The sequence below is a fragment of the Acanthopagrus latus genome, chromosome 17, assembly GCF_904848185.1.
Source record: "Acanthopagrus latus isolate v.2019 chromosome 17, fAcaLat1.1, whole genome shotgun sequence".
Taxonomy (NCBI): domain Eukaryota; kingdom Metazoa; phylum Chordata; class Actinopteri; order Spariformes; family Sparidae; genus Acanthopagrus; species Acanthopagrus latus.
Genome location: NC_051055.1, coordinates 10,877,046 through 10,900,405, shown reverse-complemented (window position 1 = coordinate 10,900,405; position 23,360 = coordinate 10,877,046). Strand labels below are relative to the sequence as shown.

Below are 23,360 nucleotides of genomic sequence, written 5' to 3'. Positions count from 1 at the left end.
AGACGTCACTTGGGCTCGTTTTGCAAAGTGAGCCAGTTTAGTGGACTGCTATTAGCTGAATGGTTGTGATAGTACTTATTGCAGTCTGGATGAGCATCAAACCCCAGAACACACCACTTAAAGTAGGCAATGCCTTTTTCATGTGTCATTGCTAAGAATTATAAGAGAAACTGCTCAGTGATAGCTTGTGAATTTCAAACTTCACCAGTAATATGGGACAAGGAAAAAGGCACTCCTACTCTAAAACTGATTTTGGTAAACGATAGCATCAACCACTGAGCCCTGTACCACTGTAACATCATGATTTAAAAGGCGGCCCACCAGTGACGACATAAAAGTAGTGGGTGCCCTCAGGGTTACCGTAAAGCAGGAGTTGTTGTCATTCACGGAAGAGAAATTTGAGTAGTTTGATTCTGCCTAATCCACTAAAGCACACACTAATGTTTTTAACTAGTCTAGGTCTAGACCATACTCTTTAATCAATTCCTTTACAGAGACCCAGAGTATGTGAGCAATACTGTGACATGACTTTATTGTCCTGCTGAGACCTGACAATCAACATAAGCTGCATCATTAATGCTTTATCTCTGCATTGATGCAGAATCTTCCACATCCGCATTGCGATACATCTTTCCACACCTCTACATTTAACAGGCAAAGCCTCAGAGAAGATCTGGACTGAATGGTGGGCAGTCATCTACCTAGAGCGTTTGGGGGGGAGAGCAAGTGAGAGTGAAGAGAAAGAGAGAGATGGAGATAGAAAGAGCACAGTGGTGTTCTAATGACTAACTTCTACCTTGCAGCAACTCTGAGGAGACAGAGTAGCTCAAATTCAGAAACACTGAGTAATGCCCACCTAAACAATGATGTCATCTTCCATCTTGATGTTTAACTGTTGACATCGCTCTACTCCATTCTCAAACATGTAAACAAGAGTAACACTAGTACAGATATTTACTAGTCTTTCCTGGTATATAATCACACTAGTTGAAAGAGACATGTTAAAATCTACTTTTATATCCCAACCAAACATCTCTCCATCCAATGTAAAATCAAAATTGCATATGGAGCCAGGGAAAAGCCTGAACTGGTGCAACCATCTCACATCAAAATTTACCTTGTGAAATTAACTTTCTTCAATAAGCATTATTAGACAAGGATCATAAAGGACAAGAATCATAAGTATCACTTGAGAATTGAAGGTTACACAAACCCTTGAGTGATCTGCTGATAAAAAACTAAATAGCGAAAATTAAAAACTGGCAGAATGCCAAGGTCCAATAACAAAAGGATGGGAAAAAAAGGACAAAATGAAGAGAGATTGAGACATCCAGACATGGTTTAAAACTTAACTTAAAAGAAATATGATATCTTCAACAGTGTTATTGGACTGCCATTGTAACATCACCTTACAAGACATTTAAAACTGTTGTGAATAAGCAAAGAACAGGATTTGTACCACCACAAATACAACTGTCTTGGGGGTGTAATTGAACGACCCTTCTTGAACAGAAAATAACAAATTACACCTCTTGTTTTAGAATAAATTAGCGGTCGGGGAGAAATGGACCACGACGTGAGAAAGAGCTGACAGATAACATTAGATAAAGAGGACTACTATCTGTTTGATCCTCACCAATCTAAACCCAAGCAGACAATCACAGTTCACGATCTGATGGTACAGCCACCTCTGACCTGCATGCCTGTTTCTGTCTATTAATAGAAATACAACTGCGATTATTCTTTATATAAACAACAATCAACCTTTGAAACTTGGCGACAGTCGTTTTTCTTCTAGAGTAGTTGTCACTAAATATACTGCATCCTCAACTGAACTCAAAATTGTCATTTTGACAAGACAAGGTGGAGTGATGCAGATCAGTTGAGACAAATACAGCAACAGTACACTTGCACTCTACAACTAATGTTTAACAGGCAACAACGCATTAACATAGTATCATTTTCCAATTTCAGGATGAAATCCAACATAAACAGCCCTGCAATGAATACATCCACGCAGCTCATTAGGTGTTTCTTGTGTTTGGTTTTGAATTGAACTATACTGTTAATCAGTGGTTCTCAAATCTTTTCACATGGAGGACCCCTACACTGACATAAATTAAACCATGAACCCCCTGTTATTACGATTTTCCCTCATCTGGTAAATGTGTTTTAAGTGTTTCATTACAATTCATGTGTTCTGTTAATGTGTTCATAATGGATTAAATTAGCATGAAAATAAAATATTCCCCTTTTTCCTGTGGACACCTGGAATCCCCTCAAGGACCACTGTTGATCCCCAGACCCCACTTTTGAGAACCAAGGCTGTTAAGATTTTCTATCAAAGGATAACTGTTGCATGGTGTTCTGTTTGTTTGTACATTTAAGCAATTAAAAAGTATGTAATACTGACAAAAAAACAAACTCTCAAATCAGTGACGTATATCTCTTATCAAATGAGAGGCATCTCCACACTGACATGTCTCAGCTGAGCATCATTCTATTTAAAGGACACACTTCATGCGTCACATCTTCATTTCAGCACAGGTGCACCTGATAGCATTAACTGGCACTGGTCCATGTAGCTAGCAAAACTACTAATACCAGGTCAGTGAAATAACTGTAACTTAGCCATACCAAAAGTGAAATTACACTGGTGTCGTTTGAGTGTGGCGTTTCTCTGCAACTGACTGACATGTAATGTAGCTTACCTGGATTTTGCAGGCGCACAGATGATGCTAATTTATCCGCCATGTTGCTATTCGTGACACGTTTCCAGGCAATATCACCGGTGACTGTGTCCAGCATTCAAGACTTACAGCTCGCTTTACCTGAATTAGTCGACAGTGGCGTTATTTGAGCAGATTAGCGAATTATGTAGACGAAAACCCAGGGGGGGCAGTTGTGTTTTTGTTTTGTTTTGTTTTGTTTTTAAATGAAAGCTATTTACTACAAATTATTAATAACAGGATAAACTGAAGCTTCGTCAACACTCTCATCTCCCACACAGGTGTCACTGCTGTCTGTGCGAAGATAGTTTGAGTGTTTGTCGGGAGTGTGGGAGACGGGCGTTGCATTCAAGGATAATGGAACATTTGGGAATATAATATTTAACATAATATCCGGACATCAAGATGTGAATTATTCCCGATGGAGGGGTTGTCTCTTTTTTGCCTCTCCTTTTTTTTTTTTTTTTTAACGTATACAATAATTATGCACACATTTTTATTATGATAGCCCAGTACTCAAGATTTTGATGTCAATCCATTTTAAAGTTTTTACTGGCACTGTGATTACGGTTGTTATACTGAATAGCCAGAAGATTTATCTCAGCATATCAAGCAACAGCAACATGCATGTTTGATAACATATCATCATGCCTGCCCTGACTTGTAAATGTATGTCATTTTACTGACATTTAACTCAATTATCTAGCCTTGAAATGATTCCCTCTGTTTATAGCACAGGGTTTTAGAATGTGTGCTATGCTGTATAATGCTTAATATCGGGCTCAGTTTAATCTATTACCAGCAACAGAGGAACAAGTTGAGGTTGCCAGTATTTTAACTTCAGGAGAGAATAATTTGGATGTAAAGTCCTAGCAATATCTTGATTTGCTATATAACTGGTCATAGACATAAGGCATTATGTTTTGAGGCTTTTTTAAAAAACATAATTGTGAAAAGAGTTAGGCTACATATGTGAGATCAAGCGATGTGTCGCCAAACAAGAATGGTGACAAACCTCTCATAAGCCTGACCTTGAAAACAGAATTATGCAACTTAATCTTTTAAGCATCCAAAGTGATTCAGCGGCTGAAGTATCAACAATGATTCAGCTCTTGAATTATTCCCCTCCACTGCCGCTCTTGTCTATACATCCTGCATTGTATTAGCATGTGCCCTCAGTCCACTTCCACTGAAGTTGAGCCACGTAAATGGGCCCAGAGAAATCACGTTGGCTCTGTCTTTTTGAGCATTTCACAGAGAAATGCTGGACTCCACTCTCATCTCTGATGGAGCATGCTTGTGAATAAGAGGTGGATAATCAGACACTAAGATGTCCTTTTAAAAAAAGGAAAAGAAAAAAAAAAAGCTTTTGACAGGTTTAAGAGCTGATGTGTGTATCCTGACTTCACTATCGGCTGAGACGAGAGATAATCTCCCCACAATACACATCACACTTATCTAAAAAAGAGTGGGTTTATTTTGAGCAATTTGGTTTGACAAGGAAAATGTGAAACCTTTGTGGCTTATTTCCTTTGAAATCCAAGCACAAAACGATTATTTATATAAGGTTTCATTTAGGAGAAGAGAACATCCTAATAACATTGCCTTTCAAGACCCTTGCTCAATCATATGCATGTCTTTTATAGCCTTCATAATCAAACTGGTTAGAAAGGTTTGATCAAGAACATGCTGGCGATAGTATGATGAATAGAACACTTCAGCAGTGTCCATCCGACAAAAGCCAGTATTTCTACATATGCTGCCTATACGGAGGAGCCTCTTATGTCCCTTTCTAAAGATATCTTACATGTGGGTTGAGTTCAGTGAGCCTCCACTGCAAGTCACCAACGTCATCTCACCACAGGTGTCAGGTTTTCTTTGTATAATTCAATAATCAAGTAACACTCGCTACATTAACTGTCAAAAATCAAACACAAGGCAGAGCCAAGTAATGGTGTTAGAGACGGATTCTGAGGAGAGGGAGAAATAAAAAAAAATAAAAAAGGAAAAATCTTCCCACACAAGTTGAACCTCAGGCTTTTTGTGAGGATGCAGAAAGCACACCGAGTAAACAGTTGTTTGCCTGCTCAGTGAATAAAGTAAACAAGGACGGATCTTTTCTGCTGGATTCCCGTGTTTTTCTCTACCTCTGACTCCTCCAGTGAAGCATTTGAATAAAGGATGGTGGCTAGTGAGCTGACCCATGCATCACTGAAGCCAGCACAGCATGCTCATTCAGAAATAAATGATGTGGATGCTGCTTAGTTTTCAGTTTGATGGGTCTCTTTGCTGTGGAATCCCAGCACATTTACGAGACACTCCTCAGTGAGCTTCATGGGATAAATAGATTTCCCCCTGATTTTCCTGTACTTGAATGATCCATACTGTTTTTTGTATCAATGCCATACATACGCTTCAAACTAATAAATATCACCATGAAACTATCCCAGTTGATTAGTGACAGGGGACAATTGATAGGCAATGTTTAAATTTGCAAACGTAGCATTTTATAATTAAATATGTGCTAATCCGTATAGATTTCAAGGACAGAAATCTGAGCATTGGTTACAGACAGTTTTCTGAATTCTTGTTTCATTTTGTAGATATATATGGGCGAAGGTTTTTAGAAGATGATTCTCTTTAAATCATTCCAAAAATCAGAAGATAATGTCAACAGCCATTTAAAAAAAAAATGTATTCTATCAGTGTTTTTAGAAAGAAAAATGATATGTAAATCCAGCTCTGAATTATATATGAACTCAATCCTCTGTTAAAACTTTCCGAATATTGTAGGAATAATACTGAAAAGTTTGGTGTGTATCGTTGCACCTGAAATGCACATTTCTGAGTAAGACAATGAGAAAAAAAAATCATTTGAGTACTGTAGAAGTTCTGATATTTTTAGACAAAAAGTAAGACGCTACAAGTCAATAGGGTAAAAAGAAGTATGATTTGTATATGATGATAAAACTGATTTGTAATCAAATACATTATGTCCTGTTTTACACACAAATCTGCATTTCCACTACTCTAAAAGAAGACATGTCATGGAGCCAAAGTAGCCCAAAATCTCAAAACTGATGATTTCAACTGTGGTGTCTTTTTTGGTTTAATATACAAAGAGTATCATCTTGGCTCCTATCAAACAAAAGCACAAAATAAACCTCTTTTCTCTCCCCTCATAAGAAAATCAAGATCTGAATCCTCTACGGTTTTATGAAGACATTTCAATTCAGCACAAAACCATGTCAGAAATGGGCAGACACTCTAAAATCCACGCACACTGCAGCTGACATGCCTGACACTTTGCTGACAAGAATACTAAGCAGTCTTTGTCATGTGTACATTAAAGGTGAATGTTCCGTCAGAAGTCATCACTGAAGGCTTTCCTCGCTCTTACTTCCTGTCCCACCTGCCAGTCATCAAACAGAGCCTTCAAGGTGCATGGCTTTAGGGATGCTTCCTTACCTCGTCCTGAAGTTGGCCGGGTGTGGGTGCCCGTCATACAAAGATAAAAAGTCATATTCCTCCTCCACAGCGAAAGATTGAAAAACTATATGAATTCTGTTCCCCTCCTCGGCAACAATCACCCAGGTACAGTTCGCTCCATTTGGATATCCATATGGAAACCCGGGGCTTTCTATCGTCCCATTCCTCCCTTTTAAAGTGCCTCCGCAAGTGTGGATAAAACCTGTAAAGAAAAGAAACACCATCAGCATCAAATGCACATGGAAGAGGAGTACATTTGCAGAGATTCTTGCAGAAAACAGCTTAATTTTGCCAGGTGCACACATCCAAGCAGCAATAAACAAACTGAATGGCTTTACAGGCCTGTACAGATGTTATTCCAACATTTTTATTGCAGCGACTGTATACAGCCCATAGAGTTCAGGTGCAATATTTCTTCGACTGAGAACAAATTGTTTGGAAAATCCACATTTCTCTCAGCTGGCTGAAGCTGTGAGGGAAATCTGGCAACCAGCTGAGTAACAGCCAAGTTCTGTGTTTCAATTTTAAAGCTGCCCTCAAAATTACAAAAAATCATAAGCTGTGAAACCCGCTGCTGTAATAATGCAAGATAAATGTATAATTGAGGACTGCGCCGCGATGTTTCTCAGTGTTATACTGACCAGAAAAAAGCTTGTGATGTATTATTGCTGCCCACTTCTTTCCAGAGGGTTACAAAACCCCCGAGACGAGCAACAAGCAAGGTCTCCCGATTTGGTGCCACAAGCCCTTGACGCTCTGTTTCACAGCCCACACAAGATATATCTTTGCACCTTGCTGCATTGGCTTGCAGGAAATCAATACCCTGGACATATTAGGTGAAGCATTATACTATCACAGTGAAACTGCTATAATGTGATTGCTTGGCTAACCTTGGTGGTGTTCATGTAAATGAGCAAGTGTACCACAGCAAAGTAACTCAGGCACATACACAAGCATAATGCATGACACATATTCACAGGAATTAACGGCATCAATTCACAGCACAGTATTTTTTCATGCTCTTCTATCAACACTCGCACAAACAATGCATGTGCATGCTCCCATACACATGGTGTCACAGAAAAGGAAGAGTGCCATTTTATTTGAGGCTATCTTGCATGTTGTCTAAAGCAAACTTAATTAAGATGCATGGTTTACCCCCCACAATTTACTCTGTAATTAGCTCGTCACACTCAGTAGGTAAAGGATGTTTTGCATAGCGCTACACATGCTTTGAAGTGTGTGGGGGGGGCAAAATATTTGGCAGCCATGCAACCAAAATGGCCTCTAATAAGACAAGCAGTCGTAATTTTTGCCCCAATAATATGTGCGCCTTTTTATAAATGGATGTGGGCAGAACAGTCAAAAATGTTAAACTCCGAGACAAACGGAAAATTAATTTCCCTGTTGTCAAGCTGATTCATTATTTTTGGACAAAGCCTGTAAGCTGTTTATATTTCACATAAAACAAACCTGTTATCACACACATGATAATCCTCTGGAAAATGTCTCCGCAATCTTTACATCTTTCAACACCTTCAGGATATTATACACACAGGGGCCCCTGACGGAGCAGTATCTCCACCTATTGTCCTGATAACTGACCTGCCCCTGAGGCCAATTCACTCCCGCTGTATCGAGTCATCAACTGGCCTGACCTCCTTTTAGATACAGTTGTACATACAGTATATAACAGGTTTATGATGTGCCTGGCAATGAACTGCTGCTATAAACGCAGTGGTAAAACTTCCCTGCTCAGGTCTGAAGCATGTCTAAGTTGCAATTTTTTCCGCCACCATTGAGCAAACAGGGTAATCATGGCAAATTTGCAGCACTGATGCGCCACCTACGGGGTCAACATGATCCAACCTTTGACACGGTGCATTACTGCTGTTTCAAGCACTCTCGGGAATGTAATAATTTCCAGAACAACCATCTTCACTGATCCAACAAATATGTGAGCATTGTGGTAGAAGTGTGGATTTCTGATGACAAGGGTGTAATTGCATTACGACAGCATATTTGACCAACAGCTATTTTGATATTTATTTCATCTGGTGGCCTGGTGGTCTGCGCAATCTGTTTTGTTGCATTTTACAAGTTAAGTTTTTACTCATTCTTGAATTTAATGAACTGAAATTGGGTCTGCCTGATCCACATTGCCTTCATCTTCACAGAGCTGCCACCAAAAGAGCCAGCAACACATTTTCCTAGCAGCAACATAATGCTTGTGTTTTTAACTAAAAACAATTAATAGCTCGGCCGGGCGTATGTAGGGCATTTTAAAAGAAAAAAGTTAGAGCTAATGATGAGCACTTGGAGACAAGACAGAATGTTTCTCACCCACACTGAATGTTTAAGGGCCTTGAAAAATAATTCTGAGGAAGAAATGTCCATTACCGAGGCTGAGCCCACCTGCAAGTTGCAATGCAGACATAATTCTCTTCAGCAGAAGCATGGGGATTAGATATGCATGAGGGCAGATATGCATAACAACACACCATGTGAAAACTGATGTTCAGCTCCAGTGTATTATTAATCTTGGAAAGTCACCTCCTCCATTTTCATGAACATAATTATGAATACATTAATCTAAAATTTAATTTTACCTGGCCACGGCCATAGGAGGATACAATTGCACTAAATATTCAACAGCAACAGGGGGAGCAACAATATACTCCGCAAAAGTTTTGAACAGCCTTTAAAAAATGCATGAAACCAGAGACATGCAGTTTTAATCCTGGCTACATAACCATGTGGGAGACTCAAGTAAGCCAGACTTAAATTGTGATTGTGTTACCACACAGTTTTGTAATTGTAGCCGGCCACAGGAGGATAGCATAAATCCTTAACCTTCTGTTAATCTCAGTGGCAGGAAGGCGCACACCTGTTTAGATTTCAGGTGTTTTGCTTTAATTCGAGGCTGTCTTGTCTCACCCAGCGTTACAGACTACAGCAGGCACAGGAGCGCTATAAGACCCAGAAATATTGCAGTGTTTGCCAAGCATTAGATGAAGATTGTTACCAACTCTTCAGAGTAATGCTATTTGTGTGAACTGCTTAGCACAGTTTGTGTGGCTGATTGTTCTGATGTTCTAAAGATGATGGAGCAGATGCTCATTGCCAAGATATCTATTTCCCTCTTTCCACTTCCCCCCATCTCAGATCTATGTATTCCTTTCATCCTTCATCTTCCTATCACACCCTGTCTTCAGCCACTTATTCCCTCCCTTTCTTTATCCCTCTGTCCCTTCCTGCTTTGATATTCTACCTCTCATTTTCCCGTCTTCGCCTCACTCCCTCCTCCCTCCAACTATCCAGCGCCCCGCTTGTTTCTTCCCATAAGCTATCCTTTATGAATTAGAATCCCCCTCAATCCTCTGATTCATAGGCTCTTGTAATATGTTAAGCACTGTCATCTCCATAAGCGCTGTATCTACAAAAAGAACATTGTAAACAATCATCTTGTTACTTCAAAGAAAAACGCGGTGACAACACACACTTCCTTTCAGAGGAGAGAGGACATCAGATCCATTTACCGCTCACTGTACACCATCAGTTTGTCTTCTTTGAATTCCGCCGTCACTGCTTAGTAGCCGGCTCTGACCTCCATCATCACTTCAATTGTACAAAAAAAAAAGAAAAAAGAAAAAAAAAAAACACTCCCTGGGGTTTCTCACCGACCCCATGTTAGTGCCACGCTGCAGCACCGACCATAAATTGTGATGAGAAACCAAATTAACAACATGCTGTGATTGCACAGTGGGGAAAATGCGGTTCAGAAATATAAATTAGTATCACAACACACAAGTCTGGCAGGAACAGGGGCTTCATCAGGCAGCCAGGCTGGATGACAGACAGCGTGTGAGCGGTCCCAGCTGTTCCTCAAACAGTTACATTTACCCGTAACCTTTCTGATACACACACACACACACACACACACACACACACAAATACCACCTTTCCACTGCACGAAAACCTTTCATGCTCGTGAGTGAGTGCTAAACTTGCCAGGCGAAACAGACAGGAAATGGCAGCTGTCTCCCCACCCTGATGAGGTTTCAGAAGGCGTTTGTCTCTCTGTCAGACTGAATTGTACGAGCATGTCTTTGTGTGAGCGCGTGCATATCTATACATGCAAAGGGCAAAAACGAGACAACGGCACGTGATTCTCTCTTCTTTGCCAGGTGACTACAGAGATTTGGGGCTGAATGAAGCAGTTAATGGAGCACAGTGCTGTACCCTGCGTGGATGGAAAATAAGATTGATTTTGTAGACTGAATGCATTATGCATCATAGCAGGTGTCCCATTATAGATTTAGTTGCAGGCTAAATAGATTACTTAATGCTCGCTTTAAGCATGGAGGCAGCTGAGAGACAACATTTTGGCTTTCCAGCACACAAGCTACTCATGTCTGAAGGGATCGGTGCCCCCAAAACCAGTCACCGGCATTATAACTTGTCCTCCACCATTTAAACAGATTTATAGTTGGGTCATAAAGAGGAATCATTATGCGCAATAGGGAGAGGAGAGGTGGAGTCATTTACTGCCATCCAAATTATTATGAGTGACAAACAGATCATGGGATAAATGGATGATTGCTTAATGAGAGATTGCCCATCCCTAATCGACTGTTTCGAACAGACCATCATGAGACTGGCTGAGAAAATAAACATCCTCACTTTGGCCCTCTGGCTTCAGGTCGTCGCTTCAGGATGCCCCAGGGTGGATTTAACTGTCAGACAAACTCTTATTTTCCCCCCGCAGGCAGTCAAACTGTTGAGTCTTGATGAAAGACCTAATTTTGCACATTTAATGTGCTCCATTTGCTATACAGTCCTTGAAGCGTATGGAAATGATCTGCTATCTATTGTGCTATGTTTGTCCTTCATCGACTGTCTATTGTCCCCAGTTTATATGGCAGCCTGCACGTCCAATGAGACAATAAAGTTTATCTAATCTAACAAAATCCTGTGCCTTACAGCAATCAGAGTAATAATGGCACAACAAGCTTTTGCTCCCTGATAAATGGCATTCAGTGTTCCAGCAATTATAGAAATGTAGCGCCCCCCTTTGGCCCCAGTCAGGCTTACATTGAGGGAGTGACCGCACATGTTTGGAAACTAAAGATTTCAAAAAGTTCTTTGGACTCAAGATCAGTTGCTTGTGAACAGTGACCATCTGGGAGAAACACGTTTGATGCATTATACATCAAAGACAGTTTGTTCTTAGGGTCTTCATAAGAAGCATGATTGTGATGTGTGGACAGACAAAACAAGGAGAGGACATCAGATGCAAGGCTCTTTGTAAGGGCATATGGCTTTGGCTGTAAGACACTGTCAAGGGACTTTGCTTTAAAAAGTCTACAGAACTTAAAAGAGGGGATGATACATTACATATATTCTCAAACTTCATAATTACATTATTGCCGGTTGGATTTTTTTTTTTTTTTTTTTTTTTTACCAGCTCAGTCGCCGGAATAAATGTTTGCATTGAATGTATCTGCATGTTGAATTTGTACATTTCAGTCTATCACATCAACATTAGTTGCTATTTTTCATGGGGTTTTTTTGACAGCACAAGCAAATAATGACAAGAAACAGGGAGAGAGAGTTTTTTTTTACAGCCTCAGGTTGGAATCAAACCCTGGCCAGTGCAGCGAGTACACAGCCTCTGTACATCAGTTCAAAGATGCTGTTTCAACATATTGGTGATTTGCAACATTTATCCTGGAGATTTGGGTTGTCTTTCACACACACATCTGGAACAATTATGGGTTCCTTGTCTTGCTCAAGGACACTTGAATAGGAGTAACAGCTGACACGGCTGAGTTAGTGCTTCATCAACTGCATGTATCTGTATCTGTGTACATCACATTGTTAAATTACCTCAATGCAGCTATAATTGTAGCCAGCATGTGTCATGCACTGAGTCTAGAGACCAAGGAAACGTACACTCATGCAATGTTTCCTTTTCAATGCTAATTACACCTTTTGACTAACGGCTTTTATGACTGCACAGTATAATTCATGGTTATTATGTACAATTTCATTATGTTTCTTTTAGGATTCTTTTTGTGACTTTTAACCTTGCACCCTCTATTTGAATAGCTAATGTACCAGGTAGGATAGGTCAGCAGTGTTAGAATAGTGGCGAGTCTGGAAAGGTAATTCTTAATAAGTGACTTGTTAGAATCTCTGACACAAGCAGTGTTAGCGAGTTGATACAGAACATAAGACATCTATAGACCTTCATGTCTGATTCATACAGGCACTGTGTATAAGAAATGGGAACATAAGGGACCATAAGGGGTACTTGTACATAAATATGCTGTATGTCTGATTAATACTGACTGTATAAAGAAGTTTCATTCACAGCAGTACAGTCAAAATTATATTAAAGGTGATACCATGAGATCATACTAAAATGCACATTTCCAGAGCTTTAGAAAGAAAAGATCCTCGCTTTGAACACCACTCGGACCACCAGTCGATCTATGCACGAGGAGTGTTTTGCCTTCACCCTTCATACATCACAGCATCCTTCTTCAAACAGATCCTAAGCCCAGTATCCACAAGCCTACTGAGCTATGCGCTTTCAAGCTCCTCTTCCAGACTTATTTTTGGCATGCATTATTTTCCCTCTCTGCTTGGTACCCTATTTCCTCTCGATGTAGCGTATGCCCAGTCAAGGACGCCTCTTCTTCCGGATGGCATTTCATCATTGCTCATGACCTATCACAAAACAGAGGGGTACGCTGCAGCGCCACGCTAAGCAATCAAAGTTAGGGGACAAAAAAAAAAAAAAAAAAATCCACTCAAAAAAGAAAACCTGCACTGATTTGCACCTGGCCTTAAGGGTGAGTCAGCCAATATAGAGATATCCATCGGGGGGCTTGGTTACAGAGCAGTGACTGGAAAGATAGAGCCCTTACAATACGAGACAAAGGTCAACAAACATCCTGGTGGGATACATCCGCACGACAAAACACAACGAAGAGAAACAGCACTGCTGTGTATATAGACTCTGCTTTATTGCTCAGAATTTGATTTTATGAAGAGAGAAAAAAAAGTTATAGATTTAAAAATTATAGATGATGTTCAAAATTGAGCATAACTGGCAAGGAAGAGAAAACAAATCCTTTTGTTGCTCGTCTGCTGTCACACCATTAGATCTTGAATCTTCAGGGTCTGCAGCATATCAAATAGGAGCTGCTGCAGCACTTATGAGTTATATTTAGAGGTAATTTTGTTTTTAGCAATCCAAACACTTTTTCTCTTAGCTCTATGACAAGCCGTACTCTGTGCCACAGACAGAAAAATGCGGAGGGAAGAGAAAATAATTCTTCATCAACACAGCCAGAAATACAACAGTGATGACTGCTCGGGCCCAGCCAGCACCCTTACTAGACAGAAACCTTAAATTGATGTTCCCAAAGAGAGGGATTTTATCTGCATGGCTGTGCTGCACCTTCACAATTCATACAGATAGGATGTGCATAATCGCAGCCCCTCACCATGCTTGTCTGCATGCTTGATGAAAAGGAAATGGGCTCCATACAATAGAAATAGAAAAGAGGCTTTCTAGAGAATGACTATTACCTCATGAGTGTGTCACTGCAATTTGGAAAAGGGCTCGGAAATATTCCATTCGGTGGTTTTAAATTGCCAACCGCTGAGGTGAGAAATACTAAAATCAAATACACTGCCACGCCGAAACACAGCTGGCTCGTCCACAAACACACACACACCAAACGCACACCACTGCACAAGAAAATAACAGACGTCGTGCGTCTGCGTAGCCAAGTATAATAACTGTTTCCAAACGTCTGCGTGCTCCCGGCGCTTTACCTACCTCCCTGCAGATACAGTATTGCATGGCTAGACACCAATACCTCCTCAAAGTGCTACTGAACCATATTGCACCTGATGCCAGACCACCACTGTGAGAGCTGCTGTACAACACAAAACTGTGAGCCAACAACACATCTAATAGGACGCCTGTCTCTCCAGCCTCCAATTTCCCAAACAAACAATAACATCAACACTTCACTTTACCCCGAAAAAGGTAAAAGGAATGAAGCACAGAGCACAAGAATCTGTCTCTTCCCATCTGAAGGCTCGAACAATACTTGACTGTTTTTCACTTTTGCAAGTAAACAGCTTCCTCTGGTAAACAGCCTGTTCACAGAATGAGGATGTTTTTTCGTTTTTGTTTTTTTTTCTGCTTACTGCTTCATGGCTTGTAACTCAATCACAAATGGCCTCATTAAAGTAAAGCTGGCTGCAGATACTCTGATTATCATGATACCAAATTCCGCAGGAGTTTAGCAATTTTGCACCACCTAGAGGCGATGTTAGAGCTGCAGTGTTTTGCATTGCATTTGCATGTTTCTGTTGATTTATTTTTGGTTGGGAAAATGTCCCACGCCAGTTGAGAGACAAATACAATGATAGATAATCATGTTGAAGAGCTTTGTTTATTCTCATTCCTACAGTGTTTAATGTTACAAGAACAGTAGAAAAGATCGAACAGCACTAGTACCGTCAGGAAACTGGGTCACATCCTGCAGCACATATGAAGTAATCAAACAGAAATTCAATTCAGTGCTATACAATTTGTGGCTGTAAAACACCCAAAGGTATTGTAAATGTATTTCCAATTTCCATTGCTAAACATCTGATGTATGAATCCTAATATCTGTTTTTTCAATTACTTGGCCATCAGAGAAGTCAGCCATAGTGTTAAGTGGCAAAAAATACAATTATGAAAACAATAATACCGTTGACAGTTATGGAAACAGTATTAATCTTACTCATGTTATGGCAGCAATAGGGGATAATATTCATTATCGTTTATTTTCTCAGTTAATCGGTTAGCGCGTTAAATGTCAAACAGCCGTGAAAAATGTCTGTTATAATTTCCCATATCTCAACATGATGTCCTCAATTGTTTTGTTTCTCTCAACGGTCCATAACCCAAAGATCTGCAGTTCACTATCATGCGTGATGAGGAAAAGCTTAATGCTTCACGTGAAAAACTGGAAAAAGCTATTTCAATTTAATCCGACTTGTAAAAGAACTGGCATGATAATCAATCGTCAAAATAGCTGCTGATTGACAACTCTGTCAATTGAAAACTAATAGTGAAACTAATCAATGAATCAATGAATTGTTCCAGCTCTAACTCGTCTAACTAGTTTGAGCCAACCTATTGTACAAATTGTCTAGTGGCCTCTGCGTTATCCCGTTTTCATTTTTAAACAAACAAAATGTAGATAACATCCCTTGCATTGCCCCTTCCAAGAAACACACGAACATAAACACACACCCCACACACTTGCGGCGCAGGTAATAAAAAGACACTAAAAAAACACTACAGTTGTGGCACACATAGCCTGAAGTGCCACAGTAACACAGGTATTACTGTCCCTGTCTTTTTCTTGTCATTTCAAACCTGCTGTCACTGTCATTTCTTTGAGTCTCCACAGGTCGGACTGGCACTGCAGACCTAAACTGCTGCCACTGCAGTTCAGTGATATTGGCTCGGCCTATAGGTTTAGCTTCTTACAATCAGTGACACTGTGTGTTTTTGATTAGGACCTAAATTAGACCAGGTTTTGAACTAGGAATGGACATTGATGGATGATGAATAAGTATGTTAATACATTCAGTTCCACAGGCCACGTCCAAAGGTCAAAACGCAGCATGGAACAATAAATCAGATGATTAGTCAATCAATGACTTTTTTCAGCATGCACAACAGAAGTCGGTGTTTGTTTCCTCTCATGTTGAATGTAAAATGTATTTGAGATCACATTGCAACTTGCCTCCTGGCAGAGGATGTCAGACAACTTAAAAGAGTCAATTGTTGAATTAAGAGAAATGTAGCATTTATGAGAAAATCAATAATTCCTAAGCTGCTGACCTGAGAGCAGCTCGCACACATCTGAGCTCTCTGCAATCTACCTGCCTTAGTCTCTTTTCTAACTACATGGAATATAAAATTGTCCGGTGCTGCCTCCTTAAACACTGATAACTGAACAATGTAGTTGAGAGTCTAAACAGGTAGCTGTTAAGCTATCCACACCTATCACTTTAATTGTTGCTGAAATATGCTGTTGAATCGCTGAGCAGTCTCCCCTCTCAATTACCTTCACATCAGCACACTTTGTTTCCCTGGCCATGCTTCGCCCCTGCCTGCTCTCCTGTCACAGATCAAAAATCCAGCCGACAGCCATGGACACAAACAAGAGCAGCTGTCATCAGTGTGAGGGAGGATTCGTGACGGTAGGCGGGTACGCCATGGTCAAAGGTTATAAAGTGGATAACACTGGAAATACGACACACTTTGGATACAAATCTCAGGAGGATTAATGAAAAGTATTGGCTTGGTATGGATATTAGTTAGCGTCAGTGAACACAGGACATACATTTTATATGCAGCAGTGTAGTCACTGTTTTATTAGTTCCATATCGCACTTAAAACAAATGTGTTCCTTGTAAGTTAAACACAGCATTTGCATCGATACATCCCAGCACCATGTGACAGCAAACTTCTCACCTGTCAGGGTTTAGAGATTTCCACCACTGCATGCATTGGGCTAAATGAATGCACACATTTTTATCAGCCGGCATGCCTCCAGACAGTTAGCGGAGTTTAATCCCCACCCGAGGTGCAGAAGACAGTCCACCTTGAATCTGTAGCCTTGACTCTGGAAGCAGCCTCTCCTCAGCCTATTACATTTAATCTCAACAAACTGTGAGCTATTTTTCTTCCCGAAGACAAGATATTGCCAATCTCTCTCCCCCCAAGAGTACCGCTTATATTAAAACTGATACCTGAGAAGAACTGACTTAATCAGAACCAGCAAACTATATCCAACCTTCGCAGGGACCTGTCAGCAACATTTAAGAGCCCGGGCCAGGCCGAAAACCACGGGCGAGAGGCCAGTAGTGCATCGGAAACCCCGCTAAGGCTGTCCAGTTGGATGTCAGCACTAAAAGAGGCATCAGGGGTCCAGGGAGTAAACTTGTATCCTGGAAAATTATATATAGTTCCTTCCGGGTCGAGCTGAACTCTGAAGTCTTCTGGAGACTGTCCACTTTTTTACTCATACTTGTGCTCTACTTATTCTACTGTTGAAGATCAAGAACATGAGGGGCAGCGGGATAATGCCCTAAATTCCCTGTAGATAGTGTATAATTACACAGACAAATTGTAATCCTGATTAGCCCCAGCAGCCTTTCCAGTCTGTTTACATAATCACATTGAGAGAAAGTCTTCATCAAGGGCTCAGTGGCCAGATTACTGTCTGTGCAGAACGCACCTGATTAACAGCAATTAAGGATTGTCTGGCATAGAGTTTTAAAAGAACAACAACAACATTTTAACAAAATATGGAAGCTAGGTGGAAATTTGAGGGATAGAGCGTAATCACAAGGAACAGAAGCGATGGGACGCAACAGATTTTTCAACAATCTGTTCACCATCATCAGTCGTTCGCTGTCATTTGACGTGCTAATGTCAGCGCGTGAGACAGGCCAGCGCCCGTGTGTTCTGTGTGTCCTCTCCCGTGGCGTCCCTTCAACTCCCCATGAAGATCCCGCCCCACCCCCCCCGCTTTTCCTCATCAGCTCTCTACTAGGACTGTCCGCTACAAGACACTGAACACCGGGGGTGTTATCATGTCTAATATAGATAACAATGTGAAGTGAGATACCACTCATCAGGTTCAAGGAGAAATATTCTAATGGCCCATTCAACACTTGAGATTAGGGTACACTTATAAGCATCAACTAGCTGCTTATTAGTATGCATATAAATAGCTTGTTGGCTATTTATCAGACCATATTCTTCAACAGCTAGGCCATGAACCACGAGTTTTCCCTCAATAGTCTCTTCATTACTGCAGATTGGCGGTAGGTTTAAAAAAAGCTGTGACGGTTCTGTCGGCTTGTTGGTTGGTTTTGTGAACATGATTAAATGAAGAAAAAACTACTGGATGGATTTTCACAAAACTTGGATGGAAGATGCGCATCACCCTAGAATCGACCCCATTTGCTTTTTGGGCTCATCTGGATAAATGGATGGATGTAATGTTGCGAGAGATGGAACGTTTGGCAACATTTCTGTTAATTTCTCAGGGATCTTGATGAAGAAAAATGTAACGTATTTAGGGGTCTGGTATCTATGAGTGATTAAGAAAGGGGCCTGTTGGGCCTTGGTGGAGGTACGCACTCGACTGGGTGACATTCTAGCTCTGCATGAATTACAACGCATGGACTGACACTTATCAGTCCCCATATGTTCGGCTGGTAAAGCAGTTATGAACACGTTCTCGCTTTGGACTGTGGAATATTAAAGGGAATTAGTGTATTCATGGTTGCACAAACTCATGCAGCTCATACTGAGCAAAGCATAATAAGATCATAAGTCGTGTACAGCTTCTTTACTCACTATCGCAAGCATGTGCGTCTTTATATAAGGCGCAACCATAGACAATGTAAAGGTCAGATCCAGGAAGCTCTGAGCACAACTCCAGTCTGAATCTTATGCATTGCTCTCCCACAGGATATTATTCACTGCTCACACGAGCCTGATTCATAAGAATGGGACGCTCTCGGCTTTGTGAACTTGATTGATCGTCATCGAGTTGAAGAATGCGGCGTGATTGTCACGAGAGAAGAAAATGCAGCTGTTGCACTCAGCAGAAGATACAGTCAAGTGCTCGCTATCAGCGTGAAGGAGTTCAATTAGTTTCTGACCCAAGTCTTTTGCTCCGCGTGAAAAATAAAATCCAGTCGCTGCAATTTAGCTTCCTAAATTTGTGTCTGTGTCGGGCAGTTTTATAAGTTCCCCGAGGATTAGATGACACAGTTGCAGTGGATGTCCTCAGTTGTTTGGCAGTGGACTGCTGCAACGAGAATGTATTTTTCTTGAATCCACATCTAAGTTGCTAAATTGCGTTGAGAGCCAAGAATCGGACAGGTGACTGAGATAACTTTGTAAACAGAGGACTGAGCACCACCCACACACACACGATCCTGGCTCGAAAGTAATCTAATATGAGAGGGCTCCTCCAGCAAAGTGTTGCTGTACAAACTTTGCTCGATAGAGGTCTTTTTTTACAGCATCATTATCTGAGAAGGAGCAGTGAGTCACAGGCCAAATCTAGTGGATCTCCTTTACTTGTGCAAACACCGTGTCAGTTGTCAGGGCAGAGGAACAACAGCGGTGCCGTGGTTCCTCCTCCGCCCCTTTGCTCCGTGTCACTATTTCCTTTGCACTTTTCAGAAAGAAGAAAAAAAGGCCTCCTCCCCCTCCACCCTTCCCGCCCCACACTTCCCCAATCCCTGGCTGGCTGGCTCCCTAATAAGTAACAGAACTGGGAGGATTGGCAGTGGCCTCGAGGTTTGACATTGCCACAATGTGGGTGGTGATGAAACAGCACTGCGCCCGACTCTGCTCGACTCGGCTTGGCTCATTCTTGGTGGGCGCTGCTACTCTGCATGCTGCACATTCCATCCACCCCCAATAGACAGACATGGGAATTACTCACAGGGTGAACAATCTGCATGTAAATTGATATCTTTGAGTGCCCAGACTCAAGCACATACACATACTCTACATGCATTCAACAGATAAATAGCCATGCACTCACACACACACACACACACACACACACACACACACACACACACACTGGCAAGAAAAACATTTGGAGGACTGGAATTAGATTTGCCTTTTTTATTTCTTTTGGCACTAATTTGAGTTGGAGAGGATGATTTTGCACACCATCATTAAATATATCGCACACAGACACAAACAAACACAGACTTTTTCCTTGCAATCAACATATAATTGATAATGCATGCGAGCCGGGAAGAGGATTTTTACTTGTTTCCTGTCAATGTTGTTTACGTGTCAGTTGAATGGATGGCCACATGGCAATTACAGTGCTGTGAATGAGCAACAATTGCTTTGTCTGATTCCCACTGAGGCTGTAGTATGTAAATAGCACGAGTCTCATTATTGGAGTGGGGGGGGGGGGGGGAGACAGATGTGACCGGGCAGATAAGTGCAAAGTCCAGGATTGCTGTTGCGCCATGTGGTCACGGAGGAATGCATTTTAAGAAGCTGTACCACAAAAGTTGCACCTCACCAGAGCTGAATTGTTCATCGTCAGAATGAAAATCAGCTGATGCATATGAGGGCAAGAAAAAATGGGACCCAGCGGTTACCTCACCAGCTAGAGGCGAGAACTGAGAGGACGGACCCTGAGAAAAGAGCCACCGGAATACTAACAAGCCCACCTTACACCTGCCTGCACCGGCGAGTCCCGATAAACACCAGTCGACAAATTGGTTTCACACCACTAATTGCCTGGGCCCTCCTAAAGGCTCCAAACAAATTCTGGCGTGACGTAAAAAAAAAAAAAAAAAAAAAACCCACATAAATACTTGAAAAGTCGACCCAGAAAAGAGGGAACAGCTCCAGCCTGAATAAATCAGAATCTCTGAACATCCTATAGGAGATCTGCAGTGCACGCACTTGCGCCTCCAACAATTCACTAGTTACCCTACTAAGCAAAGCAGCTCACGTAGGCTATTAGAAGGAGCGTAGGCTACCGCAGGAATATCTATTGAGCGGCTCAGTCAAAGCCTGCATTGAGCGCTAAAGCGGCTGGAAATGCGTCCTTTAAAAACTCCGACCAGCAAACCGTGGCAGCCTGTTTCTGCGCACGTCTGTAAACGTTAAGGCTTTTGATTTTCTCGCACGCACGCACGCACGCACGCACGCACGCACGCACACACACACACACACACACACACACGGGCACACCAAGCGCATCAGAAAACAGGAGAGAATTGCTGCAGTGGCTCGTACCTTTCACACAAGTGAACATCAGTGAAAAGATGAGATTCCAAAAAACAATTCCCGTCCTAATCCGCATCGTTTTGGCTTGAACAAAGTCCCCTCGGCCACATTTAACGCATCTCCTGTTGAAAACGTCCCGTAGTTCAATAGATCCGTCGTAGTATCCGTCTCTGTAAATCCCCTTCATGTTTCACAACTCAGACATGTAACCTACAGCCTATTTATTTTTTATTTTTTTTGTTCCCTCTCTCTCTCTCTCTGTTGGGTTGAAGTGGGTTCCCTTTTTCTCCCCTTTTTCTCAGAGGAGAACCAGGCAGAGCCGCCCGCCGCGCTATGTCAGCTGATGGGAGAGGAGTGAGCGAGACTGAATTTTAGGAGAGGACCACAGCAACCTGGACCAGGGCTCAACCATCTCTGCTGAGAGGGGCATCAAGTGTGAGGATCTGTGCTGGTGCGCTCACGCGTCCTCCGCTGCCAAACATCTTTTTTTTTTTCTTTTTTCTTTTTTTTCCCTTTTTTTTTTGAGTCCCTATGAAGCGGCAGAGGAAGGAGAGGAGACTGTCCTACAGTCTGAATGCTGCCTTCATCGATCGGCAATTGAAGCACGCAGAGAGAGAGAGAGAGAAAGAAAGGGGGGGGGGGGGGGGGGGTGACGGGTGGAGAGAGAGAGAGAGAGAGAGAGAGAGAGAGAGAGAGCGCCCTGTGTAAGTATGATTTGTTTTAGGTGTGGATCACTAATCATGAAGCGGGAACAGCGGAGGTGTGGGTGGCAGGAGAGGAGGAAGAGGTGAAGGAGGAGGAGAGAGAGGATGTGCGTCTTTACGGGAAGAATGTAAATCCTGAGAAAGGAATGAACTCTTTTAATGACAGCATGTGGTGTGTGTGTGTGTGTGTGTGTGTGTGTGTGTGTGTGTGTGTGTGTGTGTGTGTGTGTGTGTGTGTGTGTGTGTGTGTGGCGCGTGAGGGGAGGCAGGGAGCGGAGGTGGGTGTTAGGTGGGACCCAGACAAGCAGCATCCCGTCCCGAAAGCTGATGAAAGAAATTCGCCCGGTAGGCAATCCCACCATAACTCTGATTTTCATTTTGGAGATCGAGCGCTGCCGTTATTGGGAGTGATGGGACTGGGCAATTTGCAATGCAAAGAGGGAGTGATGACGGCGCAGAGCGCAGCTCAGCTGCAGTGGGGCTCTTCTGCCATCTAGCTTCGGAGGAGTCGCCGACCTGTGCATTGAAACGGAGAGTAAGGGAAAAAAGGGGGGGGGAGCGGTGAAGTGAGAGGCCGTGATTGCGCACAGGATGAGCATCATCCGGTCCAGAACGCAGTCGGATTCTTCAGGAGATCCTCGTACGTGAGACTCCGCGTCCTCGTCACCCCCATCTCTTACAGTGTGAACGTTTCTTAGAGCGGCAGCTTAGAGAAGAGCCTCCAGATCCAGCGAGGGTTAAAATCAATTATGCTCATGTCTTCAGATTTGATTATCACCCACTTAATAATCATACCTGCACCGACCTCAGTGAGAATCAATATCCTGTGACCTAGTATTGGCAAGATTTACTAGCATGAAGTCAGCGGGGCAAATTCATCAGGAAACGTGATCAATTAACCCCACAGCCTCTGTGTGTGTGTGTGTGTGTGTGTGTGTGTGTGTGTGTGTGTGTGTGTGTGAGAGAGAGAGAGAGAGAGAGAGAGAGAGAGAGTCAGCGAGAGTCAGTCAGAGAGCTGTCCATGGTGCTGAAACTCTGAAACGCTCAACCAGTGTGTGTGTGCTTGCAATTCCCACCAAAATGATCTAAAATGCACCGGGTTGATTAACTTTGTATGCATGTGTGTTTGCTTTTCAAAGAGTTTACTAACTGTTTGGATGAAAAGCAGACAGCTATGTCTTCCCTAATATACCATCATGCACAGCGGATCTAATCTTCCTCGGAGATCATCATCTTTGTGCATGTTTCCGCTCTGTGTCCAAGGTTAGTGGACTTGACAGGGTCAAACCTCCCACCCCTGCACCCTGCTCTCCCTCGGGAGAATAAATGGGAGAAAGAAACAGCTTGATCCCGCTCTAATCTCGTCTAATTATAAACCAGCAGAGGGCAATGGGATTGTTGTCCTTTGGCCAAATATTCGGAAGACACAATTCAGCTCTGGAGGCCAAATGCTGATAAACATCCCATTTACGGTTGTAACACTGCAAGATCTGTTTGGGACTGTTGTGCTGTAAATAGCCGCGGCACTTTACGGGCTTTGTGGGTTTTTTTGTTTTT

At 42.1% G+C, this 23,360-nt stretch overlaps 1 protein-coding gene across 8 annotated transcripts in view; it reads right to left on the bottom strand.

Moving 5' to 3' along the window:
- LOC119006146 (CUB and sushi domain-containing protein 3-like) overlaps positions 1–21,650 on the bottom strand; it is a 213,205-nt gene extending 191,555 nt beyond the window's left edge. For all 8 annotated transcript variants that reach the window (XR_005070692.1, XR_005070693.1, XM_037074543.1 and 5 more), the window contains exons 1-2: positions 21,109–21,650; positions 6,198–6,420 (exon numbers count right to left, since the gene is read on the bottom strand). Coding sequence is in view for 6 of the 8 variants with exons in the window: in XM_037074543.1 (XP_036930438.1) it covers positions 6,198–6,420; positions 21,109–21,286 (401 nt within the window). In the remaining 2 variants the exon portion in view is untranslated. The remainder of the gene's footprint in view (positions 1–6,197; positions 6,421–21,108) is intronic.
- Positions 21,651–23,360: the final 1,710 nt, after the last annotated feature.